Here is a 21,230-nt window from a genome sequence, read left to right as displayed (position 1 = left end):
GCATTTTCTTATGTGTTACATCATAATCAGTATATGGCTCTTGCAAGGAAATAGCCTGATAAAAGCCACCCGTAAAACACTAAGTGTCTTTTAATTAGCCAGTAAAGAACAAAACGAAGAACCGAGATTCAATAACTGCATGAAATCTTATACGCATCATTGGTATTGTAAAATAATGTCACGATTGCACAAGCATGTGCTCTGCAAGGCCGCACGTAGACGCAGCCGTGCTTTGAGCTACATGCTAACATGGTAATGTTTAGCAGATATAGCAGTTAGCACAACCACCATCTCAGATTAGTGTGTTAGCATGCTAACATACAGTAAACACGAACCCAAAGTCCAGATGAGGCTGATGGGAATATCTTAGTTTTGCAGGGTTTTGGTCATGAACTGAAGTATTGTGCAACATTTTAAATTTGACTTGATGATCGTGCTAGACGAAAAGTTAAGGGGTCACCAAACTGATTATATTTAAGGGGGGCATGGATGTCTGTCTGTGCTAAACTTATCAGAAATGTATCAAACAGTTGTTGAGACGCTCAAAACTATAGATAAAGAAACAGACATGGCATTTGTTCATGTGATGCGTGTCTGTACAGCCGCCATATTGGGGAGGTCAAAGACTTCATTACCAAATTGACTGTAACTTGCTTAAATCTGAACTGATTTCATGAGATTTGGTTTGTTATAAATGTGAGAAATTGAACGCTCTAATCAGCATTATGCTAAAACATTCACCTTCTGAATTACCCAACATACACGGACATGCAGGCTCCAAGCCCAGATTATATCATATCATATCATATTTAATGTTATTTCTATCTAACTATCCATCTCGCTGAAGTGGAGATAGTACGGGGTGTAGGCTATAGATGGATTGACGAGATGCTCTTCTCTTAACTGGAGTTAAATAGTCTTGTTCACTTTATTAATGAACTAATCTATTTATTTATTTAAACAATAACAAGTAATCAGACATCTTTATAACAATATAATAGATCCAGAAACTCACAAAAGCTGATATTCCAAATAACAGATCTATGTTGCCTTTTCAAAGATCGGATTCTGCATGTTCCCTGTCGAAGTTGTGGCTATAGAGACGGTTAATGTTTTGCTGTAGAGCTGATTTGATCCGCCCCCAGTGACTGAATTTAATTCCAGCAAATAATCAGTGTCATGTTCAATTTCTCAAGTTTACAACAAACCAGAGTTCATGAAAATCAGTACAGAATTAAGCGAGCTACAGTCTCCATCCCTCAATACACATACTAACAGATCTTGACCTCTCCGATATGGCGGACACATTGAATGAGGTAACCATGTTTCTATATCTATGCTCAAAACAGCATATGTAAAAGTCATAGTGGAACTAGAGGAATCGTTGGGTAATCACCAATCATTAGGATTTATATTCTAGGTATCACTGATATCCAGATTTCCTGGCTATTGTAGGTGAGACATTTCAGTCTGGACGGGGATGGGTGAGCATTCCTATGGAGTGGTACTCGTCCAGTAACTTCATGTAAATGGACTCTGTTTATTCTAGTAGATCCACAGCAGTCACTATAACAGCAGTAGCAGTAATTTGTGCCATGGAAGCTTCCCAGAACATGAAGTGCCACACTTAAAACGTAGAACCAAGTGAATTATCGAGCCTCGCAGAGGGACAGGCACTAGGACCTGCAGCGCTCCTCAGTCAGACAGAGCCTGCAGCCCCTGGGACACTTCTCACTTACTTTCAGAACACTTTTCAAACAAGTGCAAGACTCAGAACGGACTGTTTGGGATAATTGACAAAATAAATTGTCCTTCCCCTCCCTGGGATCTTGTGGAATTGGAAACAAACTGGAATATATTTCAGTGATCCTCTGGAGTCGCCCATCAGTGGAGAGAAGAGAGGGCATTTGCAGAGGTAGGGGCTTATTTTACCTTCATCTATGCTGCATGAATCTATAGTAACTTACAACTGAATAATTACTACTGTAAAATGCAGTGCACCGACGTAGCTTAACATGTTTTTTTCCAGAATATTGAATAATTTTACATGTGCAGTTTTCAAGTTAGAGTAAAACTTCTTTTAACAAGATGAGGGAGAAATTGTGAACTTTAACATTTTTCTACATTCTGTCTCTAGGGTATAGTTTATAATTTAACCGCTGCAGGTTTTTATCAAAAGCGTCATGTTTTAGACAGCTAATGAGGGTTGAAGAGAAGACCCGACCGAGGGCTGATCATCTCCTCCATCCCCTCAGAAACCGTTGAAGCTTAGCCTCAGGCTCATCAGGTTACAATAGCGCCGATCAGACCTGCACTCGTCCCCTTGGGGCGAGCTAATATTCTCAAAGCATTCCTGCAGAGTTATTGTATTTGTATGGTATGTTAGGCTGGAAACAAGGAGCTAGCTGCAGGGTAGTTATCTCAAATTATGTGTGCCACAGAGTTAACAAATTACTGCATCCTTGACATAATAGCAGGTGATTAAACCCAAGAAGACTTGCTATGCTATTTTGATAAAAGTGCTGTATATTAGTCATTTTAGATTAAGAATTCAATAAAGCTTTAAATATACATATGATTTATGTTTTAATGCATTTGTACTATCCTGTATTGAACACTTCCCGGTTGTTTAAAAAAAGAAAAAGTCAATTGTGCTTCTATGTGTTTGCTGGGGTTGAGCGAGTTACAATTTTTAAGTATAGAATGAGTTTCCAGACAGAGTTGGTCTGTATTTGAGCTACATAGCAAACATGGAAACTCATTTCTAAACTAAACCATATGGTTATCATCAACTTGCATGAAAAACAAACTGCACCATCAATAGGGAGGCTTCTCTGCACTCAAACAAAAGACGCAGTAGTCAGTTTACAACGACAAAGAGAGTGATGAAGTCAGGGTGATGAAATCAGAGGGGGCTGGGCTGAAGGTAGGATGCTGGTCTCCACAACGCTTACTTCAGGCACTTTGTCAAGTAAAGGAAATAACAAAAAGCAGTTTTTTTCCTAGAACGTCTCTGGTGGCATCTGTTGTTGATTTGAATTTCTTTTTAAATCTATCAGAAGTTCATCCTCATCAATGGCCGCGTCATTCCAAGGCAAATTTTCTCCTCTGCGATGGGGAGTTTGTCATCTGGTCTTTTGAGGCATCTTTGAACTAGCGGTCATTTGTTCTGCACGTTTATGCTGCCTTCAAGAGGAGCTTGAACACACAGTACACTTGGCATTTGTATTTCTATAAATAGTAAATGATTTTGTGCAAACTTAGGATAGTGGGTCATTTGATTAAATGAAATGCTGACATGCCTATGCCAAGTATTCTAGTTATGTTCATTTAGAAAATATTTATGCCATTAATTTCACTACATATTTATGTACCATAGCCTACCCTAACCTATGTGTGTCTGTACACGTGCTTTCAATTCAAGGTCCCATAACCTGCTCATTTTCAAGTTCATACTTTGGAGGTTGTTTGGAGGTCCTACTGGAATAGATTTACTTGGTTTAATGTTCAAAAACACATTGTTTTTCTCGTAGCATTCTCATTCACGCTCTGTTTTAGAAAAACGGAACAACCTATTGCTTTGCTTTCACTTTCTGCATCTTCGCTTCACTGGAAGCTGGTATTTGTGAGGAAAAGACAGTGGTGGGCAGCGAAGTGGATTCAGGAGGGATTCAGTCACCCTGATGAAGGGTTGCTTTCACACACATTTACTGAAAGATGAAGCAGGAGAAAAAAGAGAGGTAGTCTTTTCTCATAGTTTGGCTGTCTCTAGACACAACAGGGAAACATATTCATGTTGAAAAGATATTAAAAAAGTGTGTTTTGCATTATATGGGACCTTTAAAAAGTCACACAGAAAAGTCTACAGAATGTGAACAAGGGAAAAAATGTCCATTACAAGTCTCCAGAGCTCAGGGTTAAGTGTTCAAGTTGCTTATTCATCCAACTAACAGCTCAAAACCCAAAATATTTAATTTACAATGATATAGATAAGAAAAGTAGCACATGACATTTAACAAGATGAAACCAGAGAATGTTTCAGAGAAAATGTAAACTCATCTAATGAAATGTGAAATTCCTTTAACAAGTGAAAGCAATAGTATAAAATAGCAAAAAAAATAGCAATAGCATAAAGTAGCTTATATTCTATATTCTATTAGACTTCAATATTTTTTAAATTGTCATGAACAAAATGTGCAGTGCCTGAATTGTACTGAGGTGGAAAACAGTTTTCTTCTCTTCTGGTACATTAGTGGAGCTTCTGGACACAGCAGCATTCCTCATCTCTGAACAATCTGTTCCACAGGTGGATGAACGGGGTCTGGCGGACCAGGCCGAGGCTCTTAGACAGGTTACAGATGCTGTATGGTCCGTATGAGTAGAAACATGGCGTAAAGGCTTCTGCATGCCTGTTTGGACGGTCACCGACGACTTTTCTGAACAAGCTGAGCAGATGAGTTGAAAGGCGCCAATTGTAAAGAGGTGACATGATAAACACACACGTGCATTCATGGTTATGTTAGCAGTGCTGTTTCTTGGAATTTCTTTTAAAGCTACATCTTGCACCCGTTGTAGGTTTAGTTTTGTTCGGTTCTCACATTTCTGACTTGGGGACCACACTCAGCACTTGCTCAGCAGTGCCACAACAACTGCCTTTAATATGTGTTATAATACCAAATCCACAAAAGGAGTAGAAAATCTCAATTTTCCTCTGATATTTTTTGTCACAGAGTGTAGAGACACAACTCCAGGAATTCAGAACAAATGTAGAACAAAAGAAAATTTCCCTCCTCCTCAATGCCAGAATCCACTGGAGAGAATGACTTTGCTCTGCACAGTGTTAAACGAGAGTTTTTGATGTTGCAGACCTCAACGGTTACTTTATGTCTCATGATGATTCCCAGTAATGAGCAACAAAAATGTGCATTTAAATACTTTGCACTTGATTTATAACAAAGGTACTGAAAAATGGTTATATACAGTCCAAGATATTTCCATTAGGAGAAACATGCTGCAGCTTCAGAAACTATGCCAATTAGAAAACAGATATGAAAATCCAGAACAAATGCAACAGAAACATGCAGGAAATTAAATAAACGTGTTCAATGAGCCAGAACAAATACATTCACATTAAAACCGACGCAGAGTTAGAAAAAACACACAAACCCCAAAAAGAAATGCAGCAGAAAAATGCCGTAACACCTCTAGGCAGTAAAAAATACACACCTTTGTATCTCGCCTCTTTACTGCACTTTTCTTTCTGCTTCAAAACCAAACACACTCTCTCATCTGGTCGAAAAGCTGGTCCACTTAGTGCTCCCCCTGGAGGCCTGCCGTTCTTTGCTTTTGTTGCAGTGTTTTTTTTGAGTCGCGTCGTGTTTGAAACATGTTTGCTGTAAATACGTTTTTTCATTTGCTGCGCCACATTTCTATTGTTGTATTTGTTGTGGATTGCCGTCGTTTGTTAACCTGCATCAGGTTTCTTCTGATGGAAATGTATTAGGCTGTTGTAGCACGTTAGCCCTTCTTGTCCACATTAGTTTTAGCTGACACTACAGTACGGCAAAGACAGTACAGCTCTTATATTAGGGATGTATAGTTATACGGTCACACTTTTGTTATGGCAGAACAACTTTTGAATGACATTCTTTGCTTTTATGCATATTTATTTCCCTGTCTAAACCAAACACTCCTGACAACAGAGTTTTATGGTGAACACAGTGAAATATGTAATTATGTGAAGAATGAGCGAATTAATTTATTTTACTTTCTGCCTCTTTTCATACTGAGGAAACACCCAATCACTGTACAAAGTGGAAAAACTGGGTTTACTTCTTTCAATAAATCCATATAGAGATTACTCTCTTACTATGTTTAAATGTCACAACACACAAGATGAATATTTTGATAATTTTCCTCTTCTCCTGTCCCCCAAAAAGCAGGACTGTAATTGCCTACAATTACAGAAGCTCTTCTCACTGGCATCAAACTTGATCAGCCACCCTTCACATATAATTGCATCAGCATCTATCCTTCCGTGCAGACATGCCCCATCACCTCTAGCAGCCTCAGGCACACTTTGAAGACTATCATACCAACATACAAAACATGGAAAGAAAAAAAAAATACTGTTAAAACCTGCTGCTGTGGCGAGCCAGACAGCGCTGTCTCCCGTGACTACTCAGCAGGAGCACCTTCGTCTGATATCACAGTGGACTTTAATGGTCCACCGGTCCAAGTTCAAGTTCTGAAGGCAGCAGATTAACATGTCGTACAAAAATGGTGCAAAGTGAATATCTGCGGGGAGGAGAAGCAGCAGAGACACAACAAGCCTGTGCCTGTGATTGAGCAGTATTGCCTCTCTCCAGTGAAGTGCCCCTGCAAGCAGGAGTATCTCATCATCTCAGAGTGAGTTGCAATAAGGCCACACACAGTGTGTGAACTGAGTCACTCTCCTCGTGTATTCTGCACACGCCAACTACAGCACAGCCCCGTAAACCCAACTATTCATCTGTGTCTTTCAGACGCCTTCGACTCTACATTAACACCATTGAAAGGAGGGAAACTTTGCTTTTAGAATGTAAATGACTGTTTTTTTTTCTAAATATGTGATTACTTTATCATTTAAATAAGCGTTTCAATCCAAAACCGATGACTGTTTTCCACTACCTGTAGATGCCACTGAAGGACACTGATTACTGGGTGTTCCTATATCTAAATTTGTATTCTGACACCACTTTTTCAAACCTGTGATTTGCCACACTTATAGAGTATGGACTAATTGTGTAAAAGAATCTTTTTGATTTGAACCACTAAAAACAAATACGACAAAAGCCTAGACGACCGCTAACAGTGACAGGATACAGTCAAATTAGCTTGAAACAGAAAACGTGAAACATAGAACCACATGTGCATTTTTGCGTACACACCGCCACCTCTCCATAACAGCAGGGGTGAATTTATTTAAAGAAGGTGTAACCATAATGTGGGGATATGGAAAATTGCAGTGACAAAAAATAAATAAAAATAAAAAGAGTGGTTGCAGTAAAAGAGCCACGGAGGTGTCAGAGGGTATGTGAGACGCTGCTTGATTGGTCGTAAAGGTGCAGATACACATGCTCAGTGAACCGAGACTTTAAAATAATCAATCTGGAAAGAGTTTGCCACAAAATGTCAAAGCAAAGACAGAGACAAATGCCAGAAAAGGAAGTGGAGTCTTCTGTCCACAAGATGGTGATACTTTAGACCAACGTTAGACGGTCTCAAACTTGGAGCAGCTGTACGAAGAACTGAAATAGTTTGGACTTGCTGACCCTCCTCAGCCAAAAGAAATGCACTGTACTTTAACTGAAACATTTTAGTCTATTGGATTACTTCTGGTGAAATCATACGAATGGCTTCAGTTTAATGTGTCCTCTATAAGTACAGAGGTTGGCAAAACAAGCGCACCCTGTTGCAATCTTTGGTCTTGGTAACAATGTGCAGGCTCAAACTTGAGTGGTCGAAATATTGCTGCTTGGGTTCATCCACTGTATTATGTAATTCATTCTGTCGTAGCCATCGTCGCTGCTGTGCTCGAGGTTTTAATCTCAGTGTGACTTCCCAGTTAAACAGAGGTCATAGAGATTACTGCAGATGTGAACATTTGTTAACAAAAACTTGCTATGAGCCTCTTCAGCCCGTCTTGTTCATGCTTGTTCTCCTTTGGTCGAAATGGAAACATTTACACTTTTTAACAAACAGCGTTTAGAACATTTGATGTGACGCACTGAAGACGAGCCACCACAAACAGAACAGACAGATTGTTCTGATACCAACGATATATTGTGGATAATGTTTCCAGACTAACATAAAAACAGGCTAATTTGCACTGGCGCTCCTTCATACTGCTGACAGACACAAACAGCAATAAACAGAAGTGCGAACAGAGATGTCCTCTTATTTGCACAGCTAAATAGTTATAGATGTAGTCGTTGAACCGGTAGTTTGTGGCTGCCTCACTTGTCCTATGACCTCCTCGACTGTCCTGTGACAGAGAAAAAGGGGGGGGGGGGGTTGTAAAAAGTCTGGCCAAATAATTTCCTAAAGTGAAGTGAGAAAGCAAAAACAGCCTTTCTGTCCAAGCTTTGAAAGCCATATCTGATCTGGCATTCGCTGTTGTACCGTCCTCCAATAATTGAACTGGCCGTAATCCTGAGAACAAAAATCAGCGGAGTTGCACTCATTATCAGGAGGAGAATTTGAGACAGCGCCGGGTCACTGAGGCTGTTTTCAAGTTAGCTGGGCCAAAGCTAATTCACCAGTGGACTTGAGTGATAATATGTAGTTCCTCTCAGGGGGCCGATCTGTGCCAAGGTTTGATCACAAAGTGTACAAACTCGACTTCTGCCGCATTGTTGAGTGCGAGCCACTGGGTGGTGAACACAGAAACACATACGCTGACCTCCTTCAGTCGTTGTTGCAGGAGTTTATTTAACCAATTTGGAGTACTCGCGCGGAGCCTGTTTTGTTTAGTTACGTTGTGTATAGAGACTGGGGTCAGCTGCGTTTCCTCAGCGCAGTGAGACCAAACACAGCCATCAGTGAGTAATGAAACTGTCCTTGTTAAATCTGCCATTTACTTTCTCATGTGGCAGTCTCTGTCATAGTGAGTATATGAAGAAAGATGTCGCACACTTTAGGACACATTCTTGGTCTAGTTGTTTTCACTTTGAGTAATAAACAGATCTTGTTGCGTGCGTGCACAAATGTGTGATGTGCTGTATCTGAATGGTCCGCAGGAAGCATGTTTTATGTCCTCGTGTGGAAACTGCTTAGCTTGTGAATTCAAAGTTGCACTTCAATTTATTCAGACTGTGTATCCGATTGCAGGGAACATAAACAATAGGCTGCTGTTGTCATTCAGATGTTACAATAAAAGTGTCTCAGCAATAACTATGAAGTTTCTGTCTGTTGCGTCACTAAAAGCTTTGGATGAAAAGTCAGAGTCCAAATCTTTGAACCTTTTTCCTCCCTGATCTGCTCTTTGGCTCGACTCAGTTCGGTCTCAGTTTGGACCTGATGTGGTCTTCGGGTCTCAGCGCTAGGCCGACTTTCACACATCTGCCTTAAATCACAACCGACTGCCAGCAGAGGCCCCATTTCTCAACCAAAGGTCATATTTTGCTCGAAACAGTTTCCCACATAGTTGTCTGATAACGGTGAAACAGAAAATTGCCCGAACTAGATGCAACAGGACAGCAGTCAGGGAAAATGTGAAATTATGTGCCTCAATTGCATGCGATTATCCTTCTTAACATGTTTCCTTTGACTAGTTGCCAAAAGACAAAATAAGGGATCTCACTTCCCTCCAACTCGTGGACAAGCTGAGGCAGGTATGCCAAAGCTCAACCTTAAATGTGTTGCATGTGAGTCCTTGAACATTGCAATGTTCAACGTTCACATCTGTCTTAAAGCAAACCATCCAGTGCCACATACATGTGTGTCTGTTGGCATGTGTGCAACTGCAGTAAAACACTGATATTCCAACACGCTTACTGTATTACATCATGTTATGGTGGCCTTCAGACTGACCTACAGTCAGTTCTTTATTCATGTTGACTGAGGAAAATAAACACTGGGCAAAATCCAAACTTGCACAAGTCCAAGTTAAGCTCTGATATGGATACATCTAAAAAATTGCTCAAAAGCCGCAAATTATTCATCTTAATGTTCAGGAGGAGGAAATCTTCACTGACGTTTATTGACCTCGTCCTGAACCTAAACTGGAGCCTGTTGTTTTATCAATTCCCTCAGTAATCAGTTTTCTCTTCTCTCTCTCTCTTGCTCCCTGGATAAAATGGATTTCAAACAACCCTGTTTCAGCGACGAACACACCTCTCCACATTTTATCTTCCATTCATTGCAGCGTCTTACTGTCCGAGGCCCACTGCCAGGCATCACCTGCTGCTGTGCTGTGTGTGGGTGTGCTCGGGTCTTTGTCAAACAGGCTCCAATCTGAATACACTGAGGGCTGCCAGATGCAAGATGTGTATTCTGAGAGGACACCGTTTCTCCCATAAGCCACGGGGAGTGTCAATGAGAGAACAAGAAGTGAACTATCATTCAACTTGTTGTGCTGGACCACTGTCAAGTATTTCTGTAATTAGAAGCAGTTCTCAGTGACCGTATTAAAGCCTTCCTCTATTTAGTACTAGCAGTATAAGAAAATATAGCTGCTCACGAGCTGTAACTTTCTATTACCTCTGCTGATCCCTTTATCATGTTTTTCCCCAGTTTAACACTTCATGTGTACCTACGTCATGTCTGTGACTGGTAAAAAAAAAAAAAAATAGTCCCAGGAAGGAATACTGTACAGACATAGCCACAAAATAATGCCCCATTTGCCTTTGGCTAAAAACACTACTCAAGTCAAGAGCTGTTTATAACACCATTCCTGCGTCTTCCTGCCTTTTCTAGTGTATCTACGAAAACACCACGACAGAGCTGTGTGCATGGTTAATTGATGGATAGGAATAGGAAATGTGCAGCTACAGGAAAAAGGACCTACTGCAACAACTGCTGGGGCTCAAATGCTTTGCCAGGAACAAATTATAGCGGCAAATGGCATAAGATAAATGGATATTCTTAAACCATCCACTTCATGTCAACTGTCTAGTTAAATTTATTCCACATGGATTAGATAAACATAGCCTTAGATGTGAAGGAAAATCTTTACATTAGCATTTCCAGTCCAACATTTTTGCGTGCTACAGACTTCAATTTAGATCATTTTTCACACCAAAAAGAATACATTTATAGACGACGTCTATTAAGTTCAGAATCAATCATTGACTTTGATTTTGCCAGGTTGCAGTTCATGAAATATTCACCTTTCCTTTGGACATACATTTTGGAGGAAAAAAAAAAAAAAAAGCTTGAGGCTATTGCATAAATGCATTTCAAAAGTTTTAAAGTTTGAATATTTGCTATAGCACAACCACCAGAAGAACTGTTCCATTATTTGAGGATATTATTGAAGACAAGACTTCATGGCCAGGCAGTTTAGGGAGAAAGAAAGAGCTATATAATAAATGCACATAGTAGTTTCCTTCATCATCAGCAGTGTACAGTGTTTGCGTATTTCCTATAGATTACCATATTTTACTGTGGCTGCTGTCATCCCAGAAACCGCTGAGTTTCAGGGCTTAAACTCAGCACAAAGCTATGCTGCAACCCAGCACACAGTTTTGCACGAATGACCACAGCAACGTAATGAGCAGCATGTCATTCAAAGCCCATTGGTGGCTTTCAGATAAAGTCACCTGCACCTCCCTTCCCCTTTGAATGAGAGCCAGCCCTGGTGGATCGAGTTACTAGAGGCACTATGTGACTTTTACCATATGAATGAAGCCACTGCCATTTTTTTCAGAGGGAGGTAGATTGTTCGTGGTCTGCAGACTGGATTGTGTGCCACCCCAGGCTACTTGTCAGTCGTCCCAGGCGGGCTTCATTAAACTGACTCCATTAGAGCTAATGAGTTGTAGGTCAGTGGTTTGTGGGTGGCCTCTCCATTCAGGGCTAAGAGACCACGTAACTGATTAGCTTGCCCATTCAGTTTGTTCACACCAGCAGGGGAATAACAGTTTTGTCTGTCTTCACAGCATACCTGCATTACAGGAGCCTCAAACTTAATAAAAACACAGTGTAGGAATAAATATTGACATTGATGTGATTCTTTGTCTAAAAGCTCAGCACATCAGGCTCAGCTCAAAAGAGATTAGGGAGCAGCAATAGCAAACTCCCTCCCAGCAGAGCTTGGACTCTGCAGGTGGATGCTGGGGTGAAGCTGAAATGCTGTATGAGCAACAGCAGCACTGTTACAGAAGAGCGACGGCTAAAATAGACCACAGAATTGTAGGCGGTATGGCTGCACCTAATCGTTATTTTCATTATGGATCCATTTGCCAATTTGCTTAATTCATTCATTAATAATCAAGGATACAAGACATTACAAAATAGACAAAAAAAATATCCATTACAATTTCCCAAAGTGCAAGAAGATTCCTATTATTTGTTGTCCAACCCAGTTTTAACCCAAACCTGATGCTAGGGACACACTGCGCTGCATGTTTTAGAGGTCTGCCCGTTCCAAAACACCTGTTTTAAATGAATGGGCCATTACGAGGCTTCTGCAGATGCTTCATGATCATTTGAATCAGGTGTGTTGAAGCAGGGAAACCTCTAAAACATGCAGGACAGTGGGACCCCAGGAGCAAGGTGGAGAAACACTGGTCTGACTAACACTCGAAAAAAAAAGATCCTCAGTTTGCTCTTAAAATCTACACATTTGGGATGCTGGAACGATACAAGAGAGACTTCAGATGACATGACTGACTGACCAATCGAATATAACTACATTCCAGCTCTACTGCAAAGTGTGCGTGCTATGAATGTGCAGTGTGTTGCAGTGAATGCGGCAGCGGCACATGAGCTGGATTTATTATGTAAAGATGGAGTAAAGAGTAGATACATGCCATCTACGTTGTGACGTCATCACTTCCTGCAGTCATACACCAAGCAACAACAACAAATACTGAGCACTAACAGAAAACTTCAACACACAAAACAAAACAAAACAAAACCATTAGAGAAGGCAGCAGCTATTATATGGAGGCTTTAATGAAGAACAATCAAGACTGCATTCCATTTAGGTTTCCAGCTCTAGACTCCGATATTGTGCTTGCTTGCCGAGCTGTGCAGCATTTAACTGGAACAGAACAACATTAATGTTTTTGCTACTAATGTGTTCACCTGACACACACACACACACACACACACACACACACACACACACAGATGTGAGGAATATGGAGGTTGTCACACACCTGTTGGCTGGAGTTGAAAAATGTTTCTAAAACAAGACAAGCAAAGAGGGAACATGCTGCAAAAACCAACTCTGCCAATAATAAAGCCCTAGCTACAGTAACACTCAACATTAATATTATCTCTCAACGCGAGATTTCATTAAGTAAACTAACAGCCTACAACACACAAAATGCTTCTGGCCAATCAACGACAGCTAAGCTAGCTAGCTAGCTAGCTGGCTAGCTCAGAGACAACATGAAATGTGTTCAGAATGAGCTGAAACCAAAGCAAACAGCAGCAGTGAGCAGCCAGCGGACACCAAAGCAGCCATGCAGCAGTCTGGGAGGCCTCACAGCGTGTTAATGTAGCAGACAGACACAGACTGAACCATAAGCTAGCTGGTTAGCATGAGCAGCAACATGGTACCTACTTCCGTGATGAGGCGGAGCGGCGATCCTCAGCATGTCCGCGCTGAATAACCTTGTAGGGACTATGAACGAAGGCGGCTCCACACACACACACACAGCTGGACTGGCCTCTGCAATGTCACATTAGTAGCGGCCTCTTATCAACTAGCTACTAAGAAAATAGGTTTTTTTAAAAATGTGAGCGGGGCGGTGACAGTGTGGTTGAATTACCCGCCTAATTTAAAGTGTGTGCAGCTGCTGTACATTTGATCGTTGTTTTATATGATAATATCAACGGAGAAACACGAGATAATTTCACTGTAATTTAGATTTAAATGGCTGCCAGTTTCCCCGTCCTGTCGGTTTAATGAGGCATAATGCAGTTCTAAGTACTACACTTCCCATGAGCCTCAGCTGCCGTTGCTATGGGGATAAAGCCGTCACGTTTTTATTGTTATCAAATTATCAAAAATGTGTCTACAGTTAATCAATAAATAATAGAGCAGCATATAATTTAACCAATTTTAATGATTTGGTATATAAAATGGTAGCGCGCAGCGGTGGAGGAAGTATTCAAATAATTTAAGTAAAAATAGTAATACTACTCTAAATCCTGCATTCAAAATTTCACTTAAGTAAATGTACAAAAGTGCTATCAGCAAAATGTGTGCAAACTATGAGTAATCCTTTGTCAGAATTATATCATTAGATTTCTATATTATGTTATATTATTATATTAATGGACCATTATTATTGATGCGGTAACATGTAAACAGTAATTTGATACTATTGTTGGTTGAGGAGGAGCTAATTTTCGATGCTTTATATGTGTTTGGGTAGTTAAATCTATGACACTGAGTCCTATCTTATATACTGATCACAGGTCTGTAAAGTCTTGATGTGAAAACTAACTATATCTAGGAAATAAATGTAGTGGAGAAAAAAGTATAATATTTTCCTCTGAAAATCTGTGGAGAAGAACGATAAAGTGGCACCAAGTGAAAAGAACAAATTATAGTTAAGTTACTTGAATAAATGACTCAGTTACATTCCAACACTGGTAACAATTTTATAGCTAAAACTGATCCAACACTGACTCAGAAACTGAAAGTGAATTGAGTGATAATCAGTGCTGGCGCTTGTTTACTTTATTTGGATTGGACTACATGGTCTTCATCAGCAGATGTGGTTTGCTCACTTAACAAGAAACTGGAGGTTTTTAAATTTGCATCCATTTATATATAAAATCTATTGTAAAATGTCTAAAAATGTATTGACCCCACTTTAATTATATATCACAGCAGCAAAAGGAAGAACAGATGCACATTGTAATTAAGTAATCCTTAAAAAGTACTGCATGTATTCTGTGCAAACTATATGAAGCATGAACATTTCAAATATGATATATATTATCATATATTATAGCCTATTAACAACAGTATGAGGTGTATTGAGACACAGTCACATATAAAGTGAGGATGTAAGTCTTGTGTCTACAGAGAGCAGCGTTAGCTTCATGAAATAGTTATTGCAGCTAATACAAAGCTAAGCTTTTTGCTAAACTTCTCAACTTTTGTCCCAGTGAGAAGGGGAGGCCCCAGAAGAGCCTGCGTTGTTCCGAGCACGGTTTTAACAAGGCTTTGGAAATATTCCACGAGGATCTTGTTCATCCTATTTCCTGCTATGTTATCGTTGGCACGTTGAGCTGCAAACATCCTGTTCAACATCATCCAAATGGTGTTTTATTGGGCTCTCTCAGGGTCCTGATGTCAAACTACAAGTGTCCGTCTCCACGGCAGCACACATTACCCCACTGATAGTGTCTAGTAATGATACACAGGGGCCTAAAAGCTGTGCCAAGAAACAGCATTTCCTTCACTGTCGCACTATCTCCATCCTCTGACCAAGCAGCATTTTTCCACCCTCCAGTCATCGTGGTCGTGTGCTGCTGCGGCCCATCTGCTTCAAGGCTCAATGAGCAGTGCGATGTGCGACGCTCCAGTGCACACTAATGTTGTACAGCGGTGTTATGTGCATATCTGTAGCCCACCTAGTAGCCTGAATGAATGTTGCCATTCTCCTCTTAACACAGGCCGAGACTGCTGACTGCGTGTTTCTGAGTAGATGTTAGAGACATTTGTTCTCTATTAGAATGATTGCATGATTTTCATGATATGTAAAATAATAATGTTGCTTTGAAACAGCATCATAATTGTGCTCTTCACACAGATAATAGCTTTAATGACACTTTAAACATGACTGTACTTCTGTACTTGCCTGTTGCTGTAATGCCGTTGATTTCATAATAAACCTCATAGTGTTTGGTTAAGATGCAGCTGCTGGTGTTAACTAGCAGGTTAAGTACGGGAGTTTAATAACATTTAGTCCTCTTTAAATCAAGTATCAAATTAAGTATATTAGTGGTTTGACAAACCAATCCCAACTCAAGGTTTACTTAATCCACATATAGGGTGGTGAGCACGTATAGATTTAACTTTATCTTTATCCAGCTTTCAACCACGTCACAGGGAGCATGGCGTTAGCTCAGTTGCCATGCAGACGGATCAATGACGTGCGAGCTGAGTGGCTTGTGGTGGAAAGTACATTTACTCAAGTACTGTACTTAAGAACAATTCTAAGATACTTTACTTCATACTTTTACTTCACTACACGTCAGTGGGAAATATTGTACTTTTAACTCCACAACATTTATTTGATAACTTACTTTACAGATTTGCATCAATAATGCAAAATATCAACAAATGATGATCAGAAATTATGTTAAAACTTTATTTATCCATGGGGAGAAATTCACAAGCTGCCCCAGATTCACTGAATAAAGTAGTAATTATTTGCCCCAATTTTAAAGTCATGTACACATGAATGCATCTATACTCATAATCCTATAATATACATTCTTCTGAAAAGGACCATTCTGTCTAAAGAGTACTTTCATTAAATTTTAATGCCAATACATTTCAGCTTTTATTCAAGTAAAATGAACTGCATGACTTTTACTCGTAATGGAGTATTTCTATACTGTGGTATTGCTCCTTTAACTTAAGTACAAGATCTTAGCACTACTCCTTCCACCTGTGTTGAAAGCTCCAGAAAAAGCCAGTAAGTCAGCCTTTTACTGTGTTGTCAAACTATTTCCAAGGTCACGGATGAACTTTTATGTTTGAAATAAGTAGAATATTGTTGTATATATACAAATAGCTGTCTACACACACATGCACTGTATGCTTGGAGGGTTTTTTTTTTCGTGTCAGTGTTCCTTAAACTTACCTGGAATACACAGTATGGGCTTCTTGTTAATATCAGGTTTTACCTCAGCAGCACTTTGGTCTTTATGATGCACTGAGGCTGAGAACGGTCAGAGAACAGAGCAGGACGGTGGCTCGTTTTTTTTTTCACAGCTGATCAAAAGGTCGGGTGTTTTATATCCCATGACAGACCAGAGACCACCGTTGTTGAGATGCCATTAAGCAAGAACATTTCCTGTGCCAGTGTATATTCTTTTCAGGAGTACACTGGTGCCATTTAGATTTACAGACCATGTGCTTCTGTTTATATATACCTTACATTCCTTTCCTTTTTGCAAGCGTGCCATAACCTCCTCACTGTTTCTGACCCCTGCGTGAAAGTAACGTCCTGCGAAGATATCCCAAATCTAAAAACACACGTAAATATGATCAAGTTTTGGGAGGAAAGATGTTTTCAGAGATGGTTTCTTAGATTTTGAAGGCTTTGTTCCTGTGGGTGTCAGGTGATTGACACTAACTAAGGTGTAACATAACACGTAGCCTGCTGACACGTAACTCAAGCACACTTTGAGCGCAGTGACATAAGGATAAAACAGAATGACAAAACAAAATTAAGGCCTCTGGTTTCCTGTGATGGATTGTCGAGCTCCAACGGTGGCTGTGTTTCATCTCTGTACAAAAATTAATCACGGCGCTCTGAATGTAGGAAATGAAGCCTGAACAGACAGAGCCAAAAAAAAAAACAGACAAAAATGTATCCTAATGTAAGAAATGTGATGTAGCGGTGACACCTGTCTAACTCCTCTTGTGTGTGTGTGTACGTGGCTTCATACACAAAACACCAAATTACTAAATCATCTGGTTTCTACTTGTTCCTAAATAATCTCTAAATGTCTTTATGTGTCCTTTAAGGCACAGGGCTGTTTAAGTCTTCACAAACCTGTCAAAACCCACACATGAAGGAATGCTGACAGAGTTTACAGGGTTACCGTTTAAACTATCCTACATGTTTCTGCTCTAAAATCTACATTATGCAGGTCTGCTCCTTTATTTCGGTATGTTCAGTATGTGAGGACCTGGTGAGCGGGAATAACATATTAACTTTCTCTTCCCGTATCGGTCTCAAGAATGTGTTTACAGTGGGTTTATGGGCCGGGTGAGACACTCTCTCCGCTTGTCTTTCAACAGGGCTACAGAGTGGAGGCACAGGAGGACAGAGGCGTGCTGGATGGGGGCCACAGCCGGTCCTGATGGCAGGAGCCCAGAACTCAGAGAGCTCTAATCACGTCCTCTAGAAGCCACGAGGTGCTACAGTTCACGAGGAGACACCGAAAAGGTACAGGGATGGAAGGACGACAGTCTCGGAAAAACAGTGAAGTGCACAAAAAGTGCTATCAATCAAATGCAGCAGGTTATAGACGAGTCAGTCACACCTTGTCCTGGCTCACAAACACAATGTTGAACATCAAGATGACCTAATTTTCTCATGTTTAAAACATCATTAGATGGGGATTGTTCACTAAGTAATGACATCCTAAAATTAGACCAGTTTTAGTTTATTAGAGACAAGTGGTGGAAAGTACTGTGCATAAGTACAAATCTGAGGTACTTGTACCTTACTTTAGTCTACTATATTTATTTGACAGCTTTAATTACTTTGCAAATTAAGATTTAAAGCTTAAAAAATTGTATGTTTTGTCATAAATTAAACTACCCGTAAATACAAGTATGGCTCCAAAAAAAAAAAGAAAAAAAGATTGATCAATTAGCCAGTTGACAGAGAGTGACTGATAATTAATTAAAGCGTTTTTCACGTTTCCAGCTTAACAAGTATCAAGATTTGCTGCTTTCCTGTATTGCAATCATTCTATTCATTATGTTTCCTGCTTCCTCCCCATGTGTCCGAAAGCATAGCCTTTATGTAAATCATCCCAAAAGTGATGCACTAATGATTTTTTTCGTGTCCAAATTTTGCTCCACACACGGGAAGAGAGAGCAGAGAGGCGAGACACTAACCTAAATTGGAGACCTCAAAAGCATTTATTGGTCTCATCATAGCTCACATTGTGTTTTTTTTAACAGGCTGTGGTTTTTCTTTTGATTTGTTTTCGCCAAACAATTTTAATCCGCGAGCATTCAGCCTGACCCCCTGAGGCAAACATAGCATGTAATAAACCTACCTGACAGCTCTGCCTGCTGGCAGAGCCATCGCAGGTGTTAACACGCCTGTGACTCCTGTTGTACTGTGATAGATACAGTCCACAACATTTAGTGTGTTTATGCAAACCAGCAAAGACAGATGTTGTGGTGTGTGCAGTCACAGTGTGATGAAAAGAAACAAACTGATGGGATGTCACAACAATGTCTCTTAGACACCTGCGCGTAATGTGACACCTACTTCAATGGAAACTTGCTTAAACAAGATCATCTTTACTGTTCCACAAAGGAAATCCAGCTCTGTCTCTGGAGAAATATACTAGTTATTGCCTGCTTACCTAGAGACACATCATGGATTCCTTTTTCATGTCTGTGAATACAGTTTGAAGATTATACTGAACTCTGAGCTCATCCGAGCTCAGCCCATATCGTGGATATTTTTAGAATCAAGAAGCAAAGTTCTCCAGAATCTGATGTATATTCAGACATATTTACTCACTCTATCCATTCATGAAATCGTGGAAATAGCAGCGCTCCACCTCATAGATTAAAAACAACAGCACAAAAAATACAATAAAATTTAATATTAGAGTTTACCGTCCTCTTTACAAATGTTTGTTTGCACTGTCATTTAGTACCTGTGAGGGTCTAAGTGTTCAGTCAGACTCTGTCCTCTCTGTGGATGGTATGAGGTTGATCATTTCACTGTTACTCCACCATTAAACTAGAAATCCAACACTCGTCCACTTCCTGTTTGCATGGTTAAATGTAAAATCAGGGTCTTTGTTGCCCTCTGTCGAGCCTCTCAGGCAGTGCTACAGCTTTATTTAGGATTACCAGACTGATCTGTGGATCAGGACACAGCAGGAAGTGGAAGCTGACCGAGAATTTCATGTAAATCTCCTGTAAAATGACATTCATGTCAGGCAAAGCAGTTTGTCTGTACTGTACTTGTAAAAGAATGTATTTTCCACATTGAAGGGGAGCTGCAGCACGCACCTATTAGGTTTATCTCACTGCTCAACATGTTGTACTTTGAGACTGTGAAGGGGAAATGTGCACCTGGCCTAAATATAGGACGAGATGCTCACACACGTACCACTCTGCACCTTGAGCCTGCACCAGAAACACCAGAAAAGTGTACTGCATATCTGCAGTGACAGCACTGTTTTCTGCGCCTCCCTCAGGTTGTGAGCCCATGAGGTCGTCCATGCTGGTCCTGTTCCTCCTCTTCAGTGCCCGGGGTGTGGCCGCCATCGGAGGAGGCTCGTGCGCCGCCACGACTGCACAGCAGCAGGATCCAGGCAACGGCCCCAACTCCATCCCCACACTAGACCCCAAACTCTTCGCCAAGCGCCGTTACCTTTCACCCAGGGTGCTCTTCAGCGCTCAGCCCCCTGATGCAGAGCCGGCAGGGTCGCGGGGTGTCAGCAGAAGGACCCGCAGGCGAGCGGGGCAGCCTCAGCACCGTGGGGTTTACTCAGTGTGTGAGAGCATCAGCGTCTGGGTGGGCAACAAGACCAAAGCCACGGACATCTCAGGCAACGAGGTGACAGTGCTGCCGGACGTGAATATCAACAATGTCAACAAGAAGCAGTACTTCTTTGAGACGACGTGTCACAGCGCCCGCTCAGGCAGCTCTGGCTGTTTGGGAATCGATGGGAGACACTGGAACTCCTACTGCACCAACTCACACACTTTCGTACGAGCGCTGACCTCCTTTAAGAACCTGGTGGCGTGGAGGCTCATACGCATCAACGTGGCCTGTGTGTGTGTGCTGAGCCGCAAGTCGTGGCGGCAGTGAAGACTGAGCATGCACAACACACACACATAGGATCACACACTCAGTGAAATACAATACAAACACAGACATACTCATCACCAAAGACTTCTCACCTTCTGCACAACGTAAATTATTGGTATATGTCAAAGTATCAGGACTGCATGTACGGTATATACTCCAGGCCTGGGTCAAATAGTATCTGCAATCGGTTTGATGCTATTGTTTTTACCTGCTTACCAAACATTACGGGCTTGTTGCTGTGTTACTTAGCATCTGACTGTCTTACCTGTGGTTCAGACTTCTAAGAGTTACACTTAAAGGAGAACTCCACCAATTTTAAAGATCTGTTTACAGGTCTTCGGTGGCTCCACGCGGGCTGCCTGTTGTCTGATATATTGCCTCAAATGATGTCAATTGAGTCAGTTGATGTCAAAATCTGTAGGTGTGACGTTAGAAGGAAGTGAGCTTATCAGAGCGCTGTAGCCTCCTCATTTCCCCTTCAGGCCACATTAGCCGCTACTAGCATTACACACTCAAATCTCCAACCGAACTGCTGGTGGTATTGTTGCATTGTGGGTTGTGTAGGCAAGAAGAATGTGTGGACTAAAATAAAGTGATATATTTAGTTCTGCTGCATCTAATCTAATACTATTGTGCAATGCTAAATCAGTGTACTCTTTTAAGGGTGCTCTAAAAAGCCAACTTATAGGAAGCACAGTTCTTTATTGAATGAGACATATTTATCAAGTTTACAGTAATGTATAGATTGTA

The 21,230-nt window shown here is 40.8% G+C and overlaps 1 protein-coding gene across 1 annotated transcript; it reads left to right on the top strand.

Annotated features, from left to right (window-relative positions):
• Positions 1 to 1,777: 1,777 nt before the first annotated feature.
• Positions 1,778 to 20,482, top strand: ngfb (nerve growth factor b (beta polypeptide)). The gene is made up of 3 exons (XM_070850453.1): positions 1,778 to 1,915; positions 17,708 to 17,855; positions 19,864 to 20,482. Exon 3 carries the CDS (start codon positions 19,875 to 19,877, stop codon positions 20,478 to 20,480), a length of 606 nt encoding a protein of 201 aa, XP_070706554.1. The 5' UTR covers positions 1,778 to 1,915; positions 17,708 to 17,855; positions 19,864 to 19,874; the 3' UTR covers positions 20,481 to 20,482.
• The last annotated feature ends 748 nt before the right edge of the window (positions 20,483 to 21,230 follow it).

The sequence above is a fragment of the Pempheris klunzingeri genome, chromosome 2 (assembly GCF_042242105.1).
Source record: "Pempheris klunzingeri isolate RE-2024b chromosome 2, fPemKlu1.hap1, whole genome shotgun sequence".
Lineage (NCBI taxonomy): Eukaryota > Metazoa > Chordata > Actinopteri > Acropomatiformes > Pempheridae > Pempheris > Pempheris klunzingeri.
The sequence above is the reverse complement of the archived record's forward strand: the minus strand, read 5'-3'. Positions and strand labels throughout refer to the sequence as shown.

Excerpts from the sequence above, each read along its gene's own strand:
- ngfb (XM_070850453.1), top strand. The coding sequence starts at position 19,875 with ATGAGGTCGTCCATGCTGGTCCTGTTCCTCCTCTTCAGTGCCCGGGGT.